The sequence below is a fragment of the Hippocampus guttulatus genome, chromosome 16, assembly GCF_054856545.1.
Source record: "Hippocampus guttulatus isolate MCC_2025c chromosome 16, RoL_Hgut_1.0, whole genome shotgun sequence".
NCBI lineage: Eukaryota > Metazoa > Chordata > Actinopteri > Syngnathiformes > Syngnathidae > Hippocampus > Hippocampus guttulatus.
In genome coordinates this window covers 14,339,483-14,356,589 of record NC_141276.1, presented here as the reverse complement: position 1 = coordinate 14,356,589, position 17,107 = coordinate 14,339,483, and the positions used below count along the sequence as shown (strand labels likewise).

Genomic DNA, 17,107 nt, shown 5'->3' with positions numbered 1-17,107 from the left:
CTTAAAATTGTAATTTATAAAAACATACAATACTGACATAATCAAATAGGATGAAATTAAGGTTTTTTTCCCCACATTTCAGGTTTCAAACAAAAAGTATCATTTTGGGGGGCTGGGGGCTTAAGTATTAACACTACGTGGGGCACAGTCATTTAGTGGAACGAAATCTATATATTTAATACTTTCTTTTTTTTACAAAGAAAAGTCTTAAAATATTTACCCCTCCTGAGTTCACACTAAGTATCATCTTTTGCTGCTATTACAGTCTTTTGGGGTATGTTACATTTTGCTTTGCACATCTAGAGACAGAAGGTTTTGCCCATTCTTCCTTGTGAAAGAGCTCCAGCTCAGGCAGATTAGATGGAGAGCATTTGTGAACAGCAGTTTACAAATCTTTCCACATTCTCAATTAGATTCAGACCTGGACTTTGACTTGGCCATTCGAACACCTGGATATGTTATAATTTAATTATACATATATATCTAAAGGTATCTACACACCCACACACATTATATATACTGTTTATATATATATATATACACACATACACATACATTACATATATACACACACACACAGTGGAGGTGGCGCAGAGGTCGCCTGATTACCACTTCTGCCTCACAGTGCAGAGGTCATGGATGAGATTCCGGGCTCCGGTCTTCCTCTGTGGAGTTTGCATGGTCTTCCAGTGCCTGCGTGGGTTATCTCTGGGTTCCCTGGTTTCCTCCCACATTCAAAAAACATGGTTGATTGAACACTCTAAATTGTCCTTAGGTGTGACTGTGAGCACAAATAGTTGTCTATGTGAGGCCTGACATTGGCCGGGAACCAGTTCAGGGTGTAGCCTGCCCACTGCTCTGCGAGCTGGGATAGGCTTCAGCACGCCCTGCGACCCTTGTGGGAATAAGTGGATTGGGAAATTATTGGATGGATAAATAGGCTGTGTGTGTGTGTGTATGCTTGCGATGTATATTCACAAAATCAGGCATAGTTGCACTACGTAAACTTTTTTTTTAATCAAAAGGTGACTAAAAATTGGATTTTTTTTCATATTATGAAAAAGAAAATCCTAAGAGGATAGAATATATATTTCTAAAATCTATTTGTGCTACGCACACCTCATTTTAGCTTTTTGAGTAACTTTGGGTCGCTGGTCTAACACAAAAATATTGCATCAACCCCTTTAAAATAGACTCGCAGTCTGCTGAAATGGCGTCAAGTTACTGTAAATGACGTGTTAGCTTATTCAGTTGGGAAAAGCTCCGTCCATGACACAATCCTAGAGCAGTAACTCACCACTGGCCCACTTATGTTTCACTGATGTGTCAATAAATTAGGCTGGTAAACACATTCCTTTCCAGTTATATACTGCTTGCATTAATCATTGCAGTATTTTAGAATGTAGGCATTGCGGTATTACACCTTAATAATTTTCACTCATGATGTGTCAAATCAAAAACAAAAACTCCAAGACAACTTGTTAACCATTTTTCACAATGTTCCCATCGGCACAATTAAGATATTTGAAACCGCTCCCTATTTCTGCTGCATAAGCACCAGAGCACAAGAGACGAACAGCATTTAAATCTGGTCTTAAACGAGAAGCGTTTTTCCAAACATTTTATTGTCATTGTTTGCTTTAATATTTGAGCACGCTCAAGCAGATAGCCAGAACGCCACACGAGAAACCAAGAACTGATAAAAGCAAAGGGAGTCATGTACACCCAAATAAACATTTTGGTTTCAATTGGTGAAATTCTTTCAAACTATTTGTTTTTGCAGCACATTTCTGAAATCAATTTGCACTCCAAGCAAAAATCTTGGTCCACATTTGTTCACAGATGTAGCTTCTGTCATTTGTCATACATGAAAACAAAATAAAATGGAATAGAGAAAGAAAAAAAAATTACTGCCATGATGAATCGGCCAGACAAAAGAAGCAGGGAAAGATGGAGGGCGGGCTAACCCAGAAATGGCATAGCTGAGCTCTCAATATGAGAAAGCTGACTTGAGTGGACTTCGTCTTGGATTTCACTGACTTAAAAACTGGTTTCTCTTTAGTTTCTTTTTCTGAAGCTGATCATCGGCACACAGAAGGTAGGCGACATGGGAAGGTGTCTTTGCCGCTGACAACACTGGGCGGGTTATGACCGAGCTCCACCTGTTTCTTCCAAACTGGATTTTTCGAACATCTGCGTCTTCAGTCCCGCTCTGCAACCAGCTTCAGAACTTTACCGATGGCAATGGTCTTCCCTGTGACAAACACACGCACACACAATATTTTGTTAGATACATTTTAATCGTCAAGTGTTGTTTTTGTCAGCAACTTGAGTTTTAGTCAATGAGACGAAAATGCATACTTTTACAACTTTTCGATAGGTTTTGGTTCAGTTTTAGATAATGAAAATGCAAAAAAAAAAAAAAAAAAAACCTAAAACACACACAAGAACTTGTCTAATTTTAGTAGTACTTTTTAAAATCAAATATCCATTTCAAATTCACAATTTTGATGAAATACCACCTTAAGAGAATATATTTTTCCAGATACCATCACGATACACAGTGTCAATTTCTTTTGTCCCACTTGAGTGAACATAATTCAAGTACCGTATTTTCCGCACTAAAAGATGCACTGGATTATGAGGTGCACCTTCAATGAATGGCTATTTTGTAAAAAAAAATTCATACATTAGGCCAGGGGTGTCCAAAGTCGGCCCTCAAGGGCCGCTGTCCTGCTTGTTTTCCAGTTTTCCCAGGAGCAACACACCTGACTCAAATAATCAGGATCGTTCTAATGCTGCTTCAGAGCTGGCTGATGAGCTGATCATCTGAATCAGGTGTGTTGCAGCCCAGAGAGATGGAAAACAGGCAGGACAGTGGCCCTCCAGGACCGGAGCTGGACATGCCTGCATTAGACGCTTTGCATTAAAAGGCGCGATCTACAATTCCTTCACTAGATGGTGCTATGCTCCAATGGAGAAATTACCACTTCACAGCAGCAAAGTTATGAGAGGAAGAAATAGAAGAACAAAAATAAATAGGAGCTGCTGAAAAGGCAGCCACTCTCGCGGCGCCATCTTGAAGTCAAAATAACAACAAGATGTCAGTCGTAGTTATCTATTCCTTTGTTGTGTATTCACAAATGATGAAATCACAATATAAATTCTGTAGTGGGGGGCTATAGAATTTATTTTGTGATATCCTCGCTTTTCAGTTTTGATGTACTATTTTCAATTTTTGTAGTTTCATTGACGTAATCGTTAGTTTACGTATTTCAGAGGCGGCCTTGAACGCCTCTCGAGTCGAACGGAAGAAGGCACGGAGACAGACAAAGTATTTGTTGAGACTGTTTTAAAAAATTAACACCACAGCTCTCCTTTTTTCGGAGCTGCAACACATACTTATTTAATAAAGCAGCGACACAGTTCACTGAATCAACAGCAAGTTATAACATTGGAAGCATGTCTCCAGGAAGGAGCCATCTTGGAGTCGACGTCTTACCGTAATGACCATACAAAAGACGCACCAGATTTTAAGGCGCTCGGTGAGCTTTTAAGAAAATGGAAGGCTTTTTGGTGCGCCCTTTAAGAAAATGGAAGGCTTTTTGGTGCGCCCTGTAGTGCGTAAAATATGGTACATTCTTTTCATGCGCTATTCATTTTTAATATCTCAAGAAGTTTTAAGACTGGCATTGAAATGCAGAACGGTAAATACAATATCTCAAGTAAATAAAAAAAATTGAAATAAATTGCACTCAGGATTTGTTCACAAAAATTGCAGTTATATATTAACATAACAGGGCTCCAGCCTATTTTTTATACTTGAAACACAGTGGTCCTAAGATGACATTTTAGAGATGCAAGTAGAAAATTTAGGGGTGCAGACGTTGACTTGCAAAGTAAATATTAGCTGCACTCATTTTCACTATCTTAATGATTATTGGGATCAAGTATGGAGCAGGAATTTGTAAGCAAATATATATATTCAATAGTAATTTAAAAAGAAAATTTTTTTTACTAGGGGCATAAGTGCAAGTCGAGGAAAAATGTACGTACACTGCTTCCAATTCTAGAAGCAAAATGCCACCATTTGGAAGCAGTCTGAAGTCCTGCATAACATCCCAGATGTTCTTCACACAAAAAGCTAGCTCATTGATGATAGCAGATGCTTTATGTCCATCTGGATTGAAACCAAAATGTGCCGATCCTTTCTGACATCTCTTTCTGAGCAACATCCAAAATTAGTTTTTTTCCCTTTTTTTTGCTGGTGTGCTTATTTTAATGAACCAAGCACAGACAAATCTGGACAATAGATGTTTCAAGTTGAGGGTGAACGTCATTTTGCTATTCAAGTTATTCATCACCCGCAAAACTCAGCTGACAAAAAGTAAAAACTATTCACGTACTGTTCTGATGACATTGTGAAGGCAAAACAAACGCATGGACATTTTTGTTTACCCTGTAAATACTGCATGAAAAATTCAATTGCACAGTTCTCCTTAATACGACTGCTATAATTGAAAAATTACAAACTCTACAACTAAATAGGGAGATGCCTCTTTTGACTGTGCCACTGTGTGCAGGTGCTTTACCTTCATCCCGTAAGGTAAACCGTCCCATCTGAGGAAAGTCTTTAAAGGTCTCGAGGCAAATGGTCCCTGCCGTGCGCAGACGAGCAATGCAGACCTGGTCTTGTTTCACAAATCGTGGCCGCGTCTTACTCTTCTCTCCTGACTTTTTGTCTACCAGGCAGATTAAGGCCTTAAGAGGGAACAGAACAGAAACATTGGTATTGATGGATTTAAAGATAAAAACAAGTTTATGTGTTAATACTGTATGACTAGTGACCAGAAAGGCTTGCTTTAATACGCATGAGATAGAACAGAGGTGGCCAACCCGCGGCTCGTGAGCCGCATGCGGCTCTTAGGCTGGTTCAATGCGGCTCCCGGGCTTTCACACGACAAGTATCGAAAACGCCTCGGCAGTGTCGATGCCATTCAAACAAAGGCGCTAAATACACAGAATACTACGTCAACCAATCATCAATCCCGTTGCTTGATTGACATAGAGGGCAACCAATCAGATGACTGCATCACCGCTCATGCGCAAACAACGGTGCTAAGCGCTAAGCTAGTCAGCGAATTACCTGATTTTAAGGCAGGGGTGCCCAATACGTCAATCGCAATCGACCGGGAGCCAGCGAACTGGTTCCAAGTCGACCACAAGGGGTTGGAGGAGGAAATGGGTGGGAACAAAAGATGTTTGTTTGTGTCTTTAGCTTTTGTTCATTTTCGGCCCGTTCCGACTGTTGCTCATCGTGGCGTGCGTGCATATGTGCGCGAGTGCACGGGAGGGCTCCCACGTGCGTGTACGTGTGGGTGCATGTGTGCGTATGTGTGTGCGCGCACGTGTGTGTGTGTGTGTGCTTGCACGTGCGCGATCGGGTCGATCGTGGGAAGTTGGTCGCTTCAAAACTTGATCTATGGGCAAAAAAGTGTGCGTGTGTGCGTGCGGGAAAGGGTATGATGTGGCTCTTTGCACTAACAGTAAAAAAAATTGGCTCTTAGTCTCTGACTTGTTGGCCACCCCTGAGATAGAAGAACTGAAGGTATCATGCATCAATAAAACACAGTTTCATTTTCTGAATCTGCTCAGCCACAACTTGGCTTTTCAAAGGATCACTCAATGTTAAAGCCATTTTGCTCTATGGCAGGATGTCCAAACATTTATTAATGAAGATCTACTTTTTGACCGACAAACCTCCCGCGATCGACCCGTTAAAAGCGCACGCACATACGCACGCCATGATGAGCAACAGCCTGACACGGAGGTATGCCACACACTTTTGCAGCCTGTTAACAATCGTAGCTCACACGTACCGTTTTAAAGTCCTTCCCTCTGCGCTCTAGATTCCTATTCTTTGCCCGTCCCCTCGGTGAATTGTACACGAAACAAACTTTGAGAATAATGATAAAAGATATTGCGCAACAGCTCTGATCACAAACTGCAATTGCAGATTGCTGAGCACTAACAGCTTCCGGTGACGCAGGTCACGAGCCACCGCGTAGGTTAAAGATTTAACTGCTTTATTTTATTTAATTTTTGAAATACTTTTTGTGAAAATGAGACTGATAGGATGATTCGGGTGCGGAGTATATTATTACCAACATGCACAAAGACACACAAATGGTTGTTTGGTTTTTTTTCTCCCCTACATCCCGTGCGATCGACTTGGGACCAGTCCGCGATCTACCGGTCGATCGACGCAATGAGCACCGCGCTCTATTGGATTAAATGCAAAAAATAAAAAACACCCCCTCAGATTTATAAACATGGTACAACAGCAAAATCACTCAACAGTGTCACCCTGCATAGTCACTGTTTAGCATTTGCAAATCTACCTATTTTTTTGTTGTCTCTGGTGTGCTTTATACAGCCTCCCAAAATGACCTGAGTTGCTCAGGCAACGACCAAATTACCAATCATGGGTCAGCTTAAAAAACAGGTGAACTGTGATTGGTCATTACCTGAGCAACTGAGAGTGGCAAAATGGCCGCCCTTTGAGATGGCTAAATCGGGTGGATTTTGCTGCTCAATTAATATTCCACAAACGCAATGTAAATCAGAACACAATGATTGGACTAGTGTAGGCGCATAGAACATATTGTAATATTTTTGGCTTGACGTTCCCTTTAACGGCAGCAAAAACAGCTTATAAGAGTTATATTTAAGAGTTGACCGCGTTTTCTTGACAGTGACCAAAATTACTGCACAAGTTCTTACATATATAGCAAAAGTATTGATTGTGCTGCCAAAAACTGCTTTTATTGAGCTATGTTTTCTTTTCTGTCCATTAGTCACTTTTAGTGGCACCAGACATTAAAATGAACAATTGCAGAAAACGTGGCCATTTCTTAATTTTTTCCCATGGCTGTTATATTGCACAGTGTGGGCAACAAGTTTTTATGTAAACAACAAAGAATGTGGATGCTCTGACAAAACCACAGCCAGAGGAAGTGCCCCCTGTAATACAGGGGGTGTCCAAAGTCGGTCCTCAAGGGCCGCTTGTCCTGCCTGTTTTCCAGCTCTCCCAGGAGCAACACACCAGATTCAAATAATCAGGACCGTTCTAATGCTGCTTCAGAGCTGGCCGATGAGCTGATCATCCGAATCAGGTGTATTGCAGCCAGGAGAGCTGGAAAACAGGCAGGACAGTGGCCCTCCAGGCCCGGAGCGGGACATGCCGGCTGTAATACAAGAACATGGGAAAAGAGCACTGAAGTGCAGGTACTCCTGGCTTCAGCTCCTAGTAGCAGACAAAGCACATTTGAGCCTCAAATTTAAACGACTATTGTGTGGTTCAGTGGTTGGTTGACCAAGGCTTTTTAAAGCTTGAATATAGCCAAACTGAATGTTTTTTCTCTCTCTCTCTCTACGCACACACACACAGCGAGACACACTGTGTGTGTGTGTGTGAAGAGAGAGAGAGAGAGAGAGAGAGAGAGAGAATGACTTAAATTGGCATTGACCTTATGTGTATGTAGTCGACTTGACAGAAAAAAATCCTCAATATAATTTTGTTGAATTTCGTTTATTCCTTGATCAAAACCTAGTGGTATTGCAAACCATTTATTAGTTCAAATAGTATATTTGATTAAAATGAGAATAATGAATTACTAAGCATTTATTTCGATTATTGTATTAATATATTCCCACCGTTATTAAATATGTCACCCTCCTTTTAAATGCATTTTCCAAGATCTTGCATGACAGAAAATTCACTTTGAGTGATGAAATTTTTTGTATTGAAAAAAGGTTCTGCGACATGTACATCTGTTCTTTTATTTGTTTCACATTTAGTAATCGTTAATTTTGGTGATGACAATTGTGATCTAAAATTGTTGTGCTGGTTCATTCAGGAAGCATTTGTCAGTGCAATCATGACGCCAAGTTTGGCTACCATTTCTAACTGGAATACTTCTGTGGACTGTCCACCATCTTTCATTTTAAATACTTTCCAACCTTTTCATATGCTTACCGTAATCTGCACCTCTTCAATGCATGTGTGAATGTGAAGGACAGCATTATAACCTGGACAAATGATGGATTTGTGTTCAATGATGACAATCTAGAAAGAGAAGAAATAGAGGAATTCGTTTTCACATGAATATTACTCCTGTTCGACTGACACTGAATCTGGTTTGTTCTTCCAAACTGACCTGCGCATCAAATGTGCGCCCAGAATGGCACAGGTTCTCTGCATTACACAGGATGAAGCCAGGGAGGATCTCCTCCTCTTCAATGCCCTTCAGTCGCAACTTTAGATTTTCTCCTGGTCCTGCATCGTCTGTCTCCACTTCATCAGACAAGAGGCTCAGCACCTCGACCACATGCTATTAAGACATTATAATGACATTCACATTACAGGAGGCGAGTAAAGGGCCACTGAAGCGGGAGCAAAAACAACAAAAAGATAAATCTTTTATTCCCCGTACTAGTGAAACACAGGTCTTACCCTATTCGGCATCATAACAAGCTGCTGTGCTTTACTGATTGAGCCTGATTCAAGTTTTCCGAGAATCACAGTGCCCATGTCCTGCAAGAGAGAGAGCTTTATGAGTTATGTCATTTCTTCCATTTGAAAAAAATCTGAAATGCAATCTCTCAAGTCTAACAGATATTTTTTCCCATAAATTATAGATATCATACAGGGGTAAATTTGTAAGATTCCCCAACATTACTTTTACCAAGCAGCACAACCTTTTGATGGCTGAAGTAAACACTCAACAGCCCTACAAAGTTTGCTCTTACCAAGTCTTGTCACAATGGACACGGGGTACATTCGGTCGACTGTATAAATGATCTAAATTTGGCCTAGAGTCGATTTTTGGACTCTACTCCGTGTGGCAATGGCATCAAGCACAGAGAGCACGAAACAGGAAGAGCTGGTTAAAACAAACAAAACATTAACATGGCTGACTTAGCACTCAGGCATATTAATGTTTTGGATTTAAAAAGTCCAATAGTGAGCAGAAAAATGTCATTTGCAAGATCTGTTAAGTCATAGTTTTTCTGCGAACAACTTGTAACATGGGCACATTTTTCTACCATCTGAAACAATAAAATGTGCTTGACCCAAACGGCCGTTAGATTCTCAATGCAGGAGGGCACAAAGAAAGCTCGCTATTACCCAACCACAGACTACCTGCTGCACAAGCTCTTTTGAAGAGTGGACCCTATGGCAAGGGGAGCCTCATGCCCTGTGGTGCGGTTTGTTCTGAAATGCGATTCTATTTGGGCATTTTTATTGGAAGTAATGTCAGTGCCGTTGCATTACCAGTCACTCGCAACTCAATATTTGGAATCACAATCTAACAAGTTGCAGATGGTCAGCAACTCATGAAAACCCGTCGCAGAACTCCACACACTTTGCAACGCGACTGATTTGTTCAGGATCGTTTGCTCACGATGAACAGTGTGCAGCTGGCTTTAGATGCAGCCTTCTGCATCTTGAGGTCGGTATTAAATATAAGTATAAAAGGCGTGAAAAAAAGTTACCTTGTATTTGTCTACAATGGGCAATCGGATAGGGCCGTCACTTGATCGGTTAAAATTTGGCAAACTGTCCAGGTGGGGAATGAACGGTAAACCTCTGCGAAAACAAATAGGGACACATGTTGCAGTCGGAAGAACGTGGGAAAATGAGAAGGGAGGCTTTATATCTGGTCACATTTAAGGACTTACGTGTACCAGGAGCACATATCAGTGGGCTCCTTCAGGTTGGCTCCTGTTAGACCTGAACATGGCATGAAGTGAATGTCTTTCTTTGGGTTGAAGCCCACCTTCTTCAAAAATGGCACTAGTTTCTCCTTACACTCTTCATACCTGAGCATTGAGACAGAAAGTGATCCGTGTAAAGTCGCATGGAAAATCAAAAATACCATGAGCCAAGTATCAACGGAACCTCTGTTTACCAATTGTATTTGCTGCGTGGCTCACTCTTCACTTTCTTGGCAGCCATGCCAAGAAAGTGATTCAATCCAGCACGAAAAAAAAAAAAGTTAAACGGTCTGTGGTGTGAACCATGCACACCTTTATGTGGATAATGAAGAAATATAACTACAACTAATGCAATTGGTAACTCATTTTAATTAAATAGAATTATAAAACATTTTGAAATTACCAGAAAACAAAGCAAGTTTTGCTGGTCCAGTCACATCAGACCGTGACATCACAATTTTCTTACCAGCCATGGCTTTGGCGCCATCTTGTGGCATCTTAAGGCATTACCCAAAAAGTACAAAGCCCGCAACAGATGAGATTGCAAGCAAATTGTCAAGATGGGTTCCACAGAACAATACGCAAATAGTTCAATAACGAACTATGAATAGGCAGAGGGGTGGTGCTTGGGTTCACTGTCATGGATAATGGAAAATACAAAAATTTCCACATATTTAAAACACACAACCTGCACGCTTTCCCTTGCTTTACTCCGCCATAGATTTAAATACCGTATTTTCCGCACTAAAAGGCGCACCTAAAAGCCTTCCATTTTATTCAAAATTCACAGCGCACCATAAATTCCAATGCGCCTTGTGAATGGTCATTCCGGTAATATTTCGACCCCAAAATGGCTTCTTGCTCAAGACATGCTTACAACGCAGAGTTGAAACTTAAAGCGATCGATTCCGCAGTTGAACACGGAAATAGAGCAGCGGCGAGAGAGTTCAACGTTAATGAGTCAATGTTATAACTTGCTGTTGGTTAGGTGAACTGTGTTGCTGCTTTATTAACTACGTTTTCCTGACATCTGATCGTTCTGTTGCCTTTTCCTTCCGCGTAGCTCCATCCAGTGGATGCATTGTAGATTGCGTCTTATGTATTAAAAAAATTATAAAATAGGCCATTCATTGAAGGTGCGCCTGGTAATCCAGTGCGCCTTTTAGTGTAGAAAATACGGTAAAGGAAAATGTGACTCCACTGACTAAAAGAAGGAATCTTGGTCTTGTCCTTTGCTTGAGATGATTAGAAATGGGCTAACAATTTATCAAAGGAAACTATTCCCGTCTTGTCCATATGTGACACAATATTGCAAGATTAAGAAATGTTATCGTGTTGATCATTCTGATCCATCGACCCACCTTTCTAGGCTCCAGTTGACTGTAGGGTCATCCATTTTATTGACCAGAACAATCAGGTGCTTAACACCTGCTGTTTTGGCTAACATGGCATGCTCTCGTGTTTGTCCACCCTTTTCAAAACCTGTTTCAAACTCGCCTTTTCTGGCAGAGATCACCTGGAGAACAACATTAAAGTCGTTACCATTTCTAACGTTAAATGTCACAAAACATGACAGATCAGAGATGGAAAGAACTATGTGTCACCAAATCATTTGATCGAGATATGGTGCTAACTAAAGAACGCCGTATGAACGAAGCGCAAAAGGAGCATGTTCTACCTACTCATATATGTGGTAATGAAATAACAAGTGGTAATGATTTAATGAGCAATTTGTTTGTTTTAATAAGTAGGATAACGCAATGGGTGAGATAGCGTTGGAAAGGTGAGATCATTGTCTTTCTGGTAATGCCAAAACTTAATTTCTGAAATATAGGTAAAAATGTGACCTTTTGCTGCGGTGGATCACATATGACACATCAAAGTACCGTTACATGCAGACAGAATTGGTGTATGAAGATAAAGGTGTATGAATTGTAATTGTTGAATGCATGAGATCTGACACGGATTAATGATATGCTGTCACCACTGTCTACTCGATCATTTGTGCAAGGAATTTTTAAGAAACACGAGACTTTTCCTCGACCCACCAGCACAGCCAAGTCCGCTTGTGATGCACCTCCAATCATGTTCGGCACAAAGCTCTTGTGGCCTGGGGCGTCTAAGATGGTAAAGTGCTTTTTGTCTGTCTCAAAATATGCTCTGCCCACTTCTACCGTTTTGCCTTTGTCCCTCTCCTCTTGATTGGTGTCCAAGGCCCAAGACAGGTACCTGAAGAAAGACAACGGAGATGTTATGTCATTTTTCAAGGAAGATCAGTGATTTATGTTTTTTATTTTTTTAGCAATTATTAGCACCCGTGAGCACATTTCCATGTTGTAGTTTTACATAACAGCACAACACACCCACTCACCAGGTTTCTCGGTTCTTCTCCTTTGCCTCTCTCTCATACTTCTCTAAGGTTCTCTTATCTACCATGCCTGTAAGGTACCTGATGGTGAAGAAGGGAAGACAAGAAAATATGAGAAAAAAGTGATTATGTATTATCCATCACCTGCAGTAAGATGGAGTACACTAAAACAAAAACAGTGCAACTTACATGATTTGTCCGCCAATAGTGGACTTTCCAGCATCTAAAGAGGAATGAAAGGTTGTAGGGTTGGACAGTTGTTTTACTGATTTATATGTAGTAAGCGCAAGATGGGGAAGCAAAACAAACAAAAAAAACCCCACAATTAATAGTTTCATCCAACTTCTTTCAAATTCTCCCCAACCATTCATTTTCTGTGTTGTGGTCGTTCATATTGCGGGTTCCTCCTCAGCTAGGTTCACATTACAGGAAAGTCCAACCGAGATAGTTTTTTTTTTAACCATATGCGATCTGTATCAGATTTTTTTTTAAATGCTGCAATGACGTGAGGTAATCTTTAGTGATGTCACCATGAAATGTGAAAATCCTCACCATATTTCCCACAAATATTGATTATACCTCATCTCGCATCGCTCCTCTGGAGATTACAAATACAAAAAAAAAAAACAGCCCTGACCACATCAATGGCCCTTACATATTCGACCATATTTAGTTCCGTAAACAGTACTCTGTGAGCAATGTTTGCTCACAATGCTTCTTCTGCACATGCGAGTCACTTTGGGGATGCATATGTTCACACACAAAACAGACTACGGTCACACTTAAGATGTAATGTGAACACTTGGTTTTACACACACACACACGCGCGCAAAAATATTGCATTTCAAAATCCGAACTGAGCATTAAGACCTGTAGTGTGAGCCTTGCCCCAGATTTTTTTTTTAATGATTCCTAAATTTTAAGGCTTTGGCAAACTATAAATGATATTAACTTCCTATGTGACATATTTTTAAATAAAAAAATGAGTATTTCTTTGATTGGTTCAACTTATTTGAACGTTTAACGCAGAGGCACACTTTGAAATGGTGAATAAGACCTTTGGCATGGAAGAAACAAACCCCCATGTGCTACTTTTGAGTGCATCTCAAAACACAATCACATCAAACTCAAGCGATCCAGAGGAAAATTAAAGACCGATACCAATATCGGTATCAGCGTATCTCAAGTTATGAGCCCAGATTGTGAGCTGTTCACTGTTTTGTGACATTTTGCAGAGGGGAACCCCCCCCCCCAAAAAAAACTAATTTGCGGTCGTTTGGTTGTTGCGCTGATGAAACCGTGCCGCAGGTAATTCCATGAATCCGTGTCAGCTTCTTCGTTCTTACTTTTCACCAGCTACGTAATGCGATTAATGCTGGTTTGCAGTTCATTTCATTCATGTTTATTCAGCAGTCACAGAACGGCTGACTGGGTTGCATTCAGGGAAACGAAATGAAAGTGAACGGATGTTCTTTCTTTCTTTCCATTCGGTATATTGGACAGAAATGGTGGTTAGGGGGGATTTTTCATTTGAATTGTATGTATGAACACACTCTAAACCATCACACAGTTGTAATTATTGATTTTGTTTTGTAAAATGTGATAAATTATCCAGCTCCATGTGAAAAAAACATCTGTGAATTTACCCGTTTCACAACTATACAAGACTTACTCAAGTTTCACCATGGTGCCTTATATTTTAGCATTACAGAAAAGCCTTTTGTACTTTATTCAAACTATGCATCACTGATACGCTACACATTTTAAAAAGTGTATCTGTAGTTTTATTTGTGTTACTTTGCAACAATTCTGCAACAGAGTGCTGAATTGTGGGGTTTGACAGTAGAAGGGATCCCATTTACACAGCGACATAAATTTCAGTCCATATTTCCCGCATGTGCTAACGCCAATGTTGTGCAGAGTGAACAGGGCAATGTACCCAAGAAAGACCCAAGTGTTCTTATAAACAGGTGCATTCATCACAAATTCGGAGTCATGCATTAACTGACCTACGTGTCCGATGAACACGACATTTATGTGTTCCTTCTTGGGGGCGTCAGGTTGTGTAGGGGGAACCTTGGGCGCAAGCATTTCCTCTTCCTCTATCTCTGACCCCATATCCTCAGTTGTTGCTACCACCACTGGCCCACCATCACCACAGCACCGACCTCCTGGCTCTTCCTCATTTGGTTCAACTTCTTTCTGATCCCATGGTTCCTCTGGTGTCATTTCTGTGTCACCATTCTCCAATCGAGCTGCATAAAATTTCATATTTATTTGCACATTTTCTTCTCCAAATCATTATACAAAAGTTGATTGCATACTTTCTTCTCCGAATAATCACCTTATCAAGTTTATTGCATACTTTTATCATTACAAACATCTCCATTAAGCGACACCAACTCAGATGAGGAATACTGTGTAAGAATAATGTTGCTGATGGTTTTTCTGCAGCATACCAACAGCAACCAGAACAATTGATTGCACTTAATATAGTGCAGCATGAACTACTTCTGCATTTCTACAAAATAACATGAAATTGTATATTTTGCTGTCTGGCATCAGTTTAAGAAAATATGGCTTAGATAAGTTGATATCAATTGCCACAGTTCACTTTTCACCTCCATTCAAATTTTGACTTTGCAATTACGGTTTAAATAAATATTTATTAGTGCTTATTTGATTATTTTCACAAAGTTCGGGTACAGGCAGGCTGCACTCCAATTCGACACTTTGTCGTTCATTTTCTCAGTATCTTATGAACACATTTATTCCCTGTTACCTATGACCAAAAGAGTTCTGATTTAAGTTAATGAGGAATTGCTTATGTGAAAGTAACTGGGTATTTGAAACAGTTTCTTGGAAGCTGATGATCACCTACAATTGAACACATTTGGAGAGAAGCGCATTCAAAGAGAGGGAGCCACCCTATATTATTACAGGACTTGCTCTGACATTGTCTGGACAGTACAGGACAACAAACGTCAAGAAAATAGATCGCACTGCTGGAATGCTCGCTGACACTCACGCTTAAGACACAGACCATACATACCAGCACTTTCTGTCACCTCCATGGTGGCTATTTTTTCAACAGCAACTGAAAAACAACATGTCTGTTACTTCAAAATAATTAAATCAGACAGGAATTAATATTCAATACTCCGAAGCGCAACTATTTTGTTTCCACAGGGGTCGCAAGCCACTTGTGCTGCTCAAGGAAGTATACAATTCTTGCAAATTGATTTTGTTGTATATTTGTTCATCAACATGAACATGATTATTATTTAGTGTCAACGACAAGTAACTGGCTATCCTTTACACCTTCATATGAGTAGTGTCGGACACTGCGTAATTAGCGCTCAGACTTGTTTACGTGTAGAAACTAGCCATAACGAATGATTCAATGAAACTTTATGCGTCGCCGTGTCCACGTCACACCGCACGAAGGTCAACACGCAACACAGCCCAAGAAGGTTATCTTTACCCGAATAATTCAATGTGTTTGTATCTGTTAAATATGACAGCAGTTCTAAGTTTCACTCACTTTCCTCTTCCAGTGACGTGTACCGTTAGAAGTAACGGTTGACACGCCACACAAACCTAAGAGGGCGGAACAAGTGTTCAGCACTCTTATCATAAAACCACACCGGCTGGCTACCTTAGCATTAGTAGCTAACAAGCTAATGCCGGTTGGGAGCCAATACACATTCAACACATCTAGAAAAAAAAGTGATATAATAGCACAACAAGTGTATATACACATTACATGAGCCAAAAAACAGAGCAATGTTTTCAGTACAGTGCACCGAGCGTCCAATCATATTAGAGAGCACAGTTGTTGGAATATACCAACGCGTGTCTGTAGTGTAGCTCGAGGGTTAGCACCTGCACAGTCGTGCTCATGTTAACGACTAGCTTGTTGCTAACGTTGCTACCCAACGTGACAGTCGGCTTACCCATTGAATCGAGATTTTCCGAGTGTGCTTTCATGGCAAACGTCGGGACAAATTCAGCGGCGTTCACATTGGGAACAAAGGGTTTAGCGTTTACATTTAAGCTTTTGAAAGCAGACTCAAGCTGTCCGTCGATTGTGGCCTCCACATCGTCCTCTTGTTCCCAAGAATCAGGGGCAGTGTCTCTCGGGTCCATCGTGGGTTTTGAATTTTCACTAGTGAGATTTGAGCTCCGCAGTTTTTAGACTACGTTCAGTGTCCACCCAAATCCCGGTGTTCAGGCCACACCTTTGACTGATATAAAACGCCCCAACTCGAGGAGGAATGTTTTCAATCCGACCTAGGTGAAATTAAGCGGCCGGTAGGATCGGTGGAGACGCCAAAGAGGATATTCGACTCAGCACTCCCAGAGACAGTCCGCGTGAGCTCTTGCGTCCCTTCAACCGGACGTGCTGTGCGCAATGACTTCTGGGTTATGAAGTCTTGAAATGGAGAAGAAAGTTGTATTTCGCGAGTCGTAAAATCAAGAAGACTACATGTCCCATATACTCCAATGATACTTTTCATTAGAAATTGCATGTGTCCTTTAAAAAATAGTTTGTAATGTTCTCATGGTGGAAAATACTGACTTTGAAATGTAGAATGACTCAGTTTGAAACGCAGTCATTAGTTGGGCAGGCGACGATAAATTTATTTATCGTAGATTTTCCCCCCAATTGAGAGTGCAAAGGAATTAAAAAAATCCCAACGTAACAGAAAATAATAATCGCTACATTTTAAATTGATTTCCCTTTCTCTGATTAATAACGTAACCTTTTATCTGTCATTTGTTCAAGTTCTCATGAGGTTTGACCCTACATTTAAAAAACGGTATCTTGTATTGGCAATATTGCATCCGATGAAAGTGGGCTGTACTTTCCACAAGGACTTTTCAACGAAACGTGTTCAGAAATACTTTATACTCACCATAGGGATAATTTGGGAAGGTGAGGGGGTGTTTCATTAT

General features: G+C 40.6%; 2 protein-coding genes across 3 annotated transcripts in view; both read right to left on the bottom strand.

The window, feature by feature from the left end:
- Positions 1-1,606: 1,606 nt before the first annotated feature.
- On the bottom strand, positions 1,607-16,561 carry gspt1l (G1 to S phase transition 1, like). 2 transcript variants are annotated; one of them, XM_086133550.1, is made up of 14 exons: positions 16,105-16,561; positions 15,201-15,245; positions 14,158-14,403; positions 12,338-12,371; positions 12,152-12,229; positions 11,829-12,009; positions 11,142-11,296; positions 9,745-9,885; positions 9,559-9,652; positions 8,516-8,596; positions 8,220-8,393; positions 8,039-8,128; positions 4,593-4,761; positions 1,607-2,254 (listed from the first exon to the last, which is right to left on the bottom strand). In XM_086133550.1, the coding sequence occupies exons 1-14, from the start codon at positions 16,295-16,297 to the stop codon at positions 2,202-2,204; spliced, it is 1,734 nt and encodes a 577-aa protein (XP_085989676.1). In that variant the 5' UTR covers positions 16,298-16,561; the 3' UTR covers positions 1,607-2,201. The 2 variants fall into 2 exon arrangements, with proteins under 2 accessions (XP_085989676.1, XP_085989677.1); XM_086133551.1 differs by having other exon boundaries at positions 16,199-16,559.
- pdxdc1 (pyridoxal-dependent decarboxylase domain containing 1) overlaps positions 14,308-17,107 on the bottom strand; it is a 41,406-nt gene continuing 38,606 nt past the window's right edge. Inside the window, exons 25-26 of the mRNA XM_086133547.1 lie at positions 15,201-15,245; positions 14,308-14,403 (exon numbers count right to left, since the gene is read on the bottom strand). The gene's annotated coding sequence lies outside the window, so the exon portion shown is untranslated. The remainder of the gene's footprint in view (positions 14,404-15,200; positions 15,246-17,107) is intronic.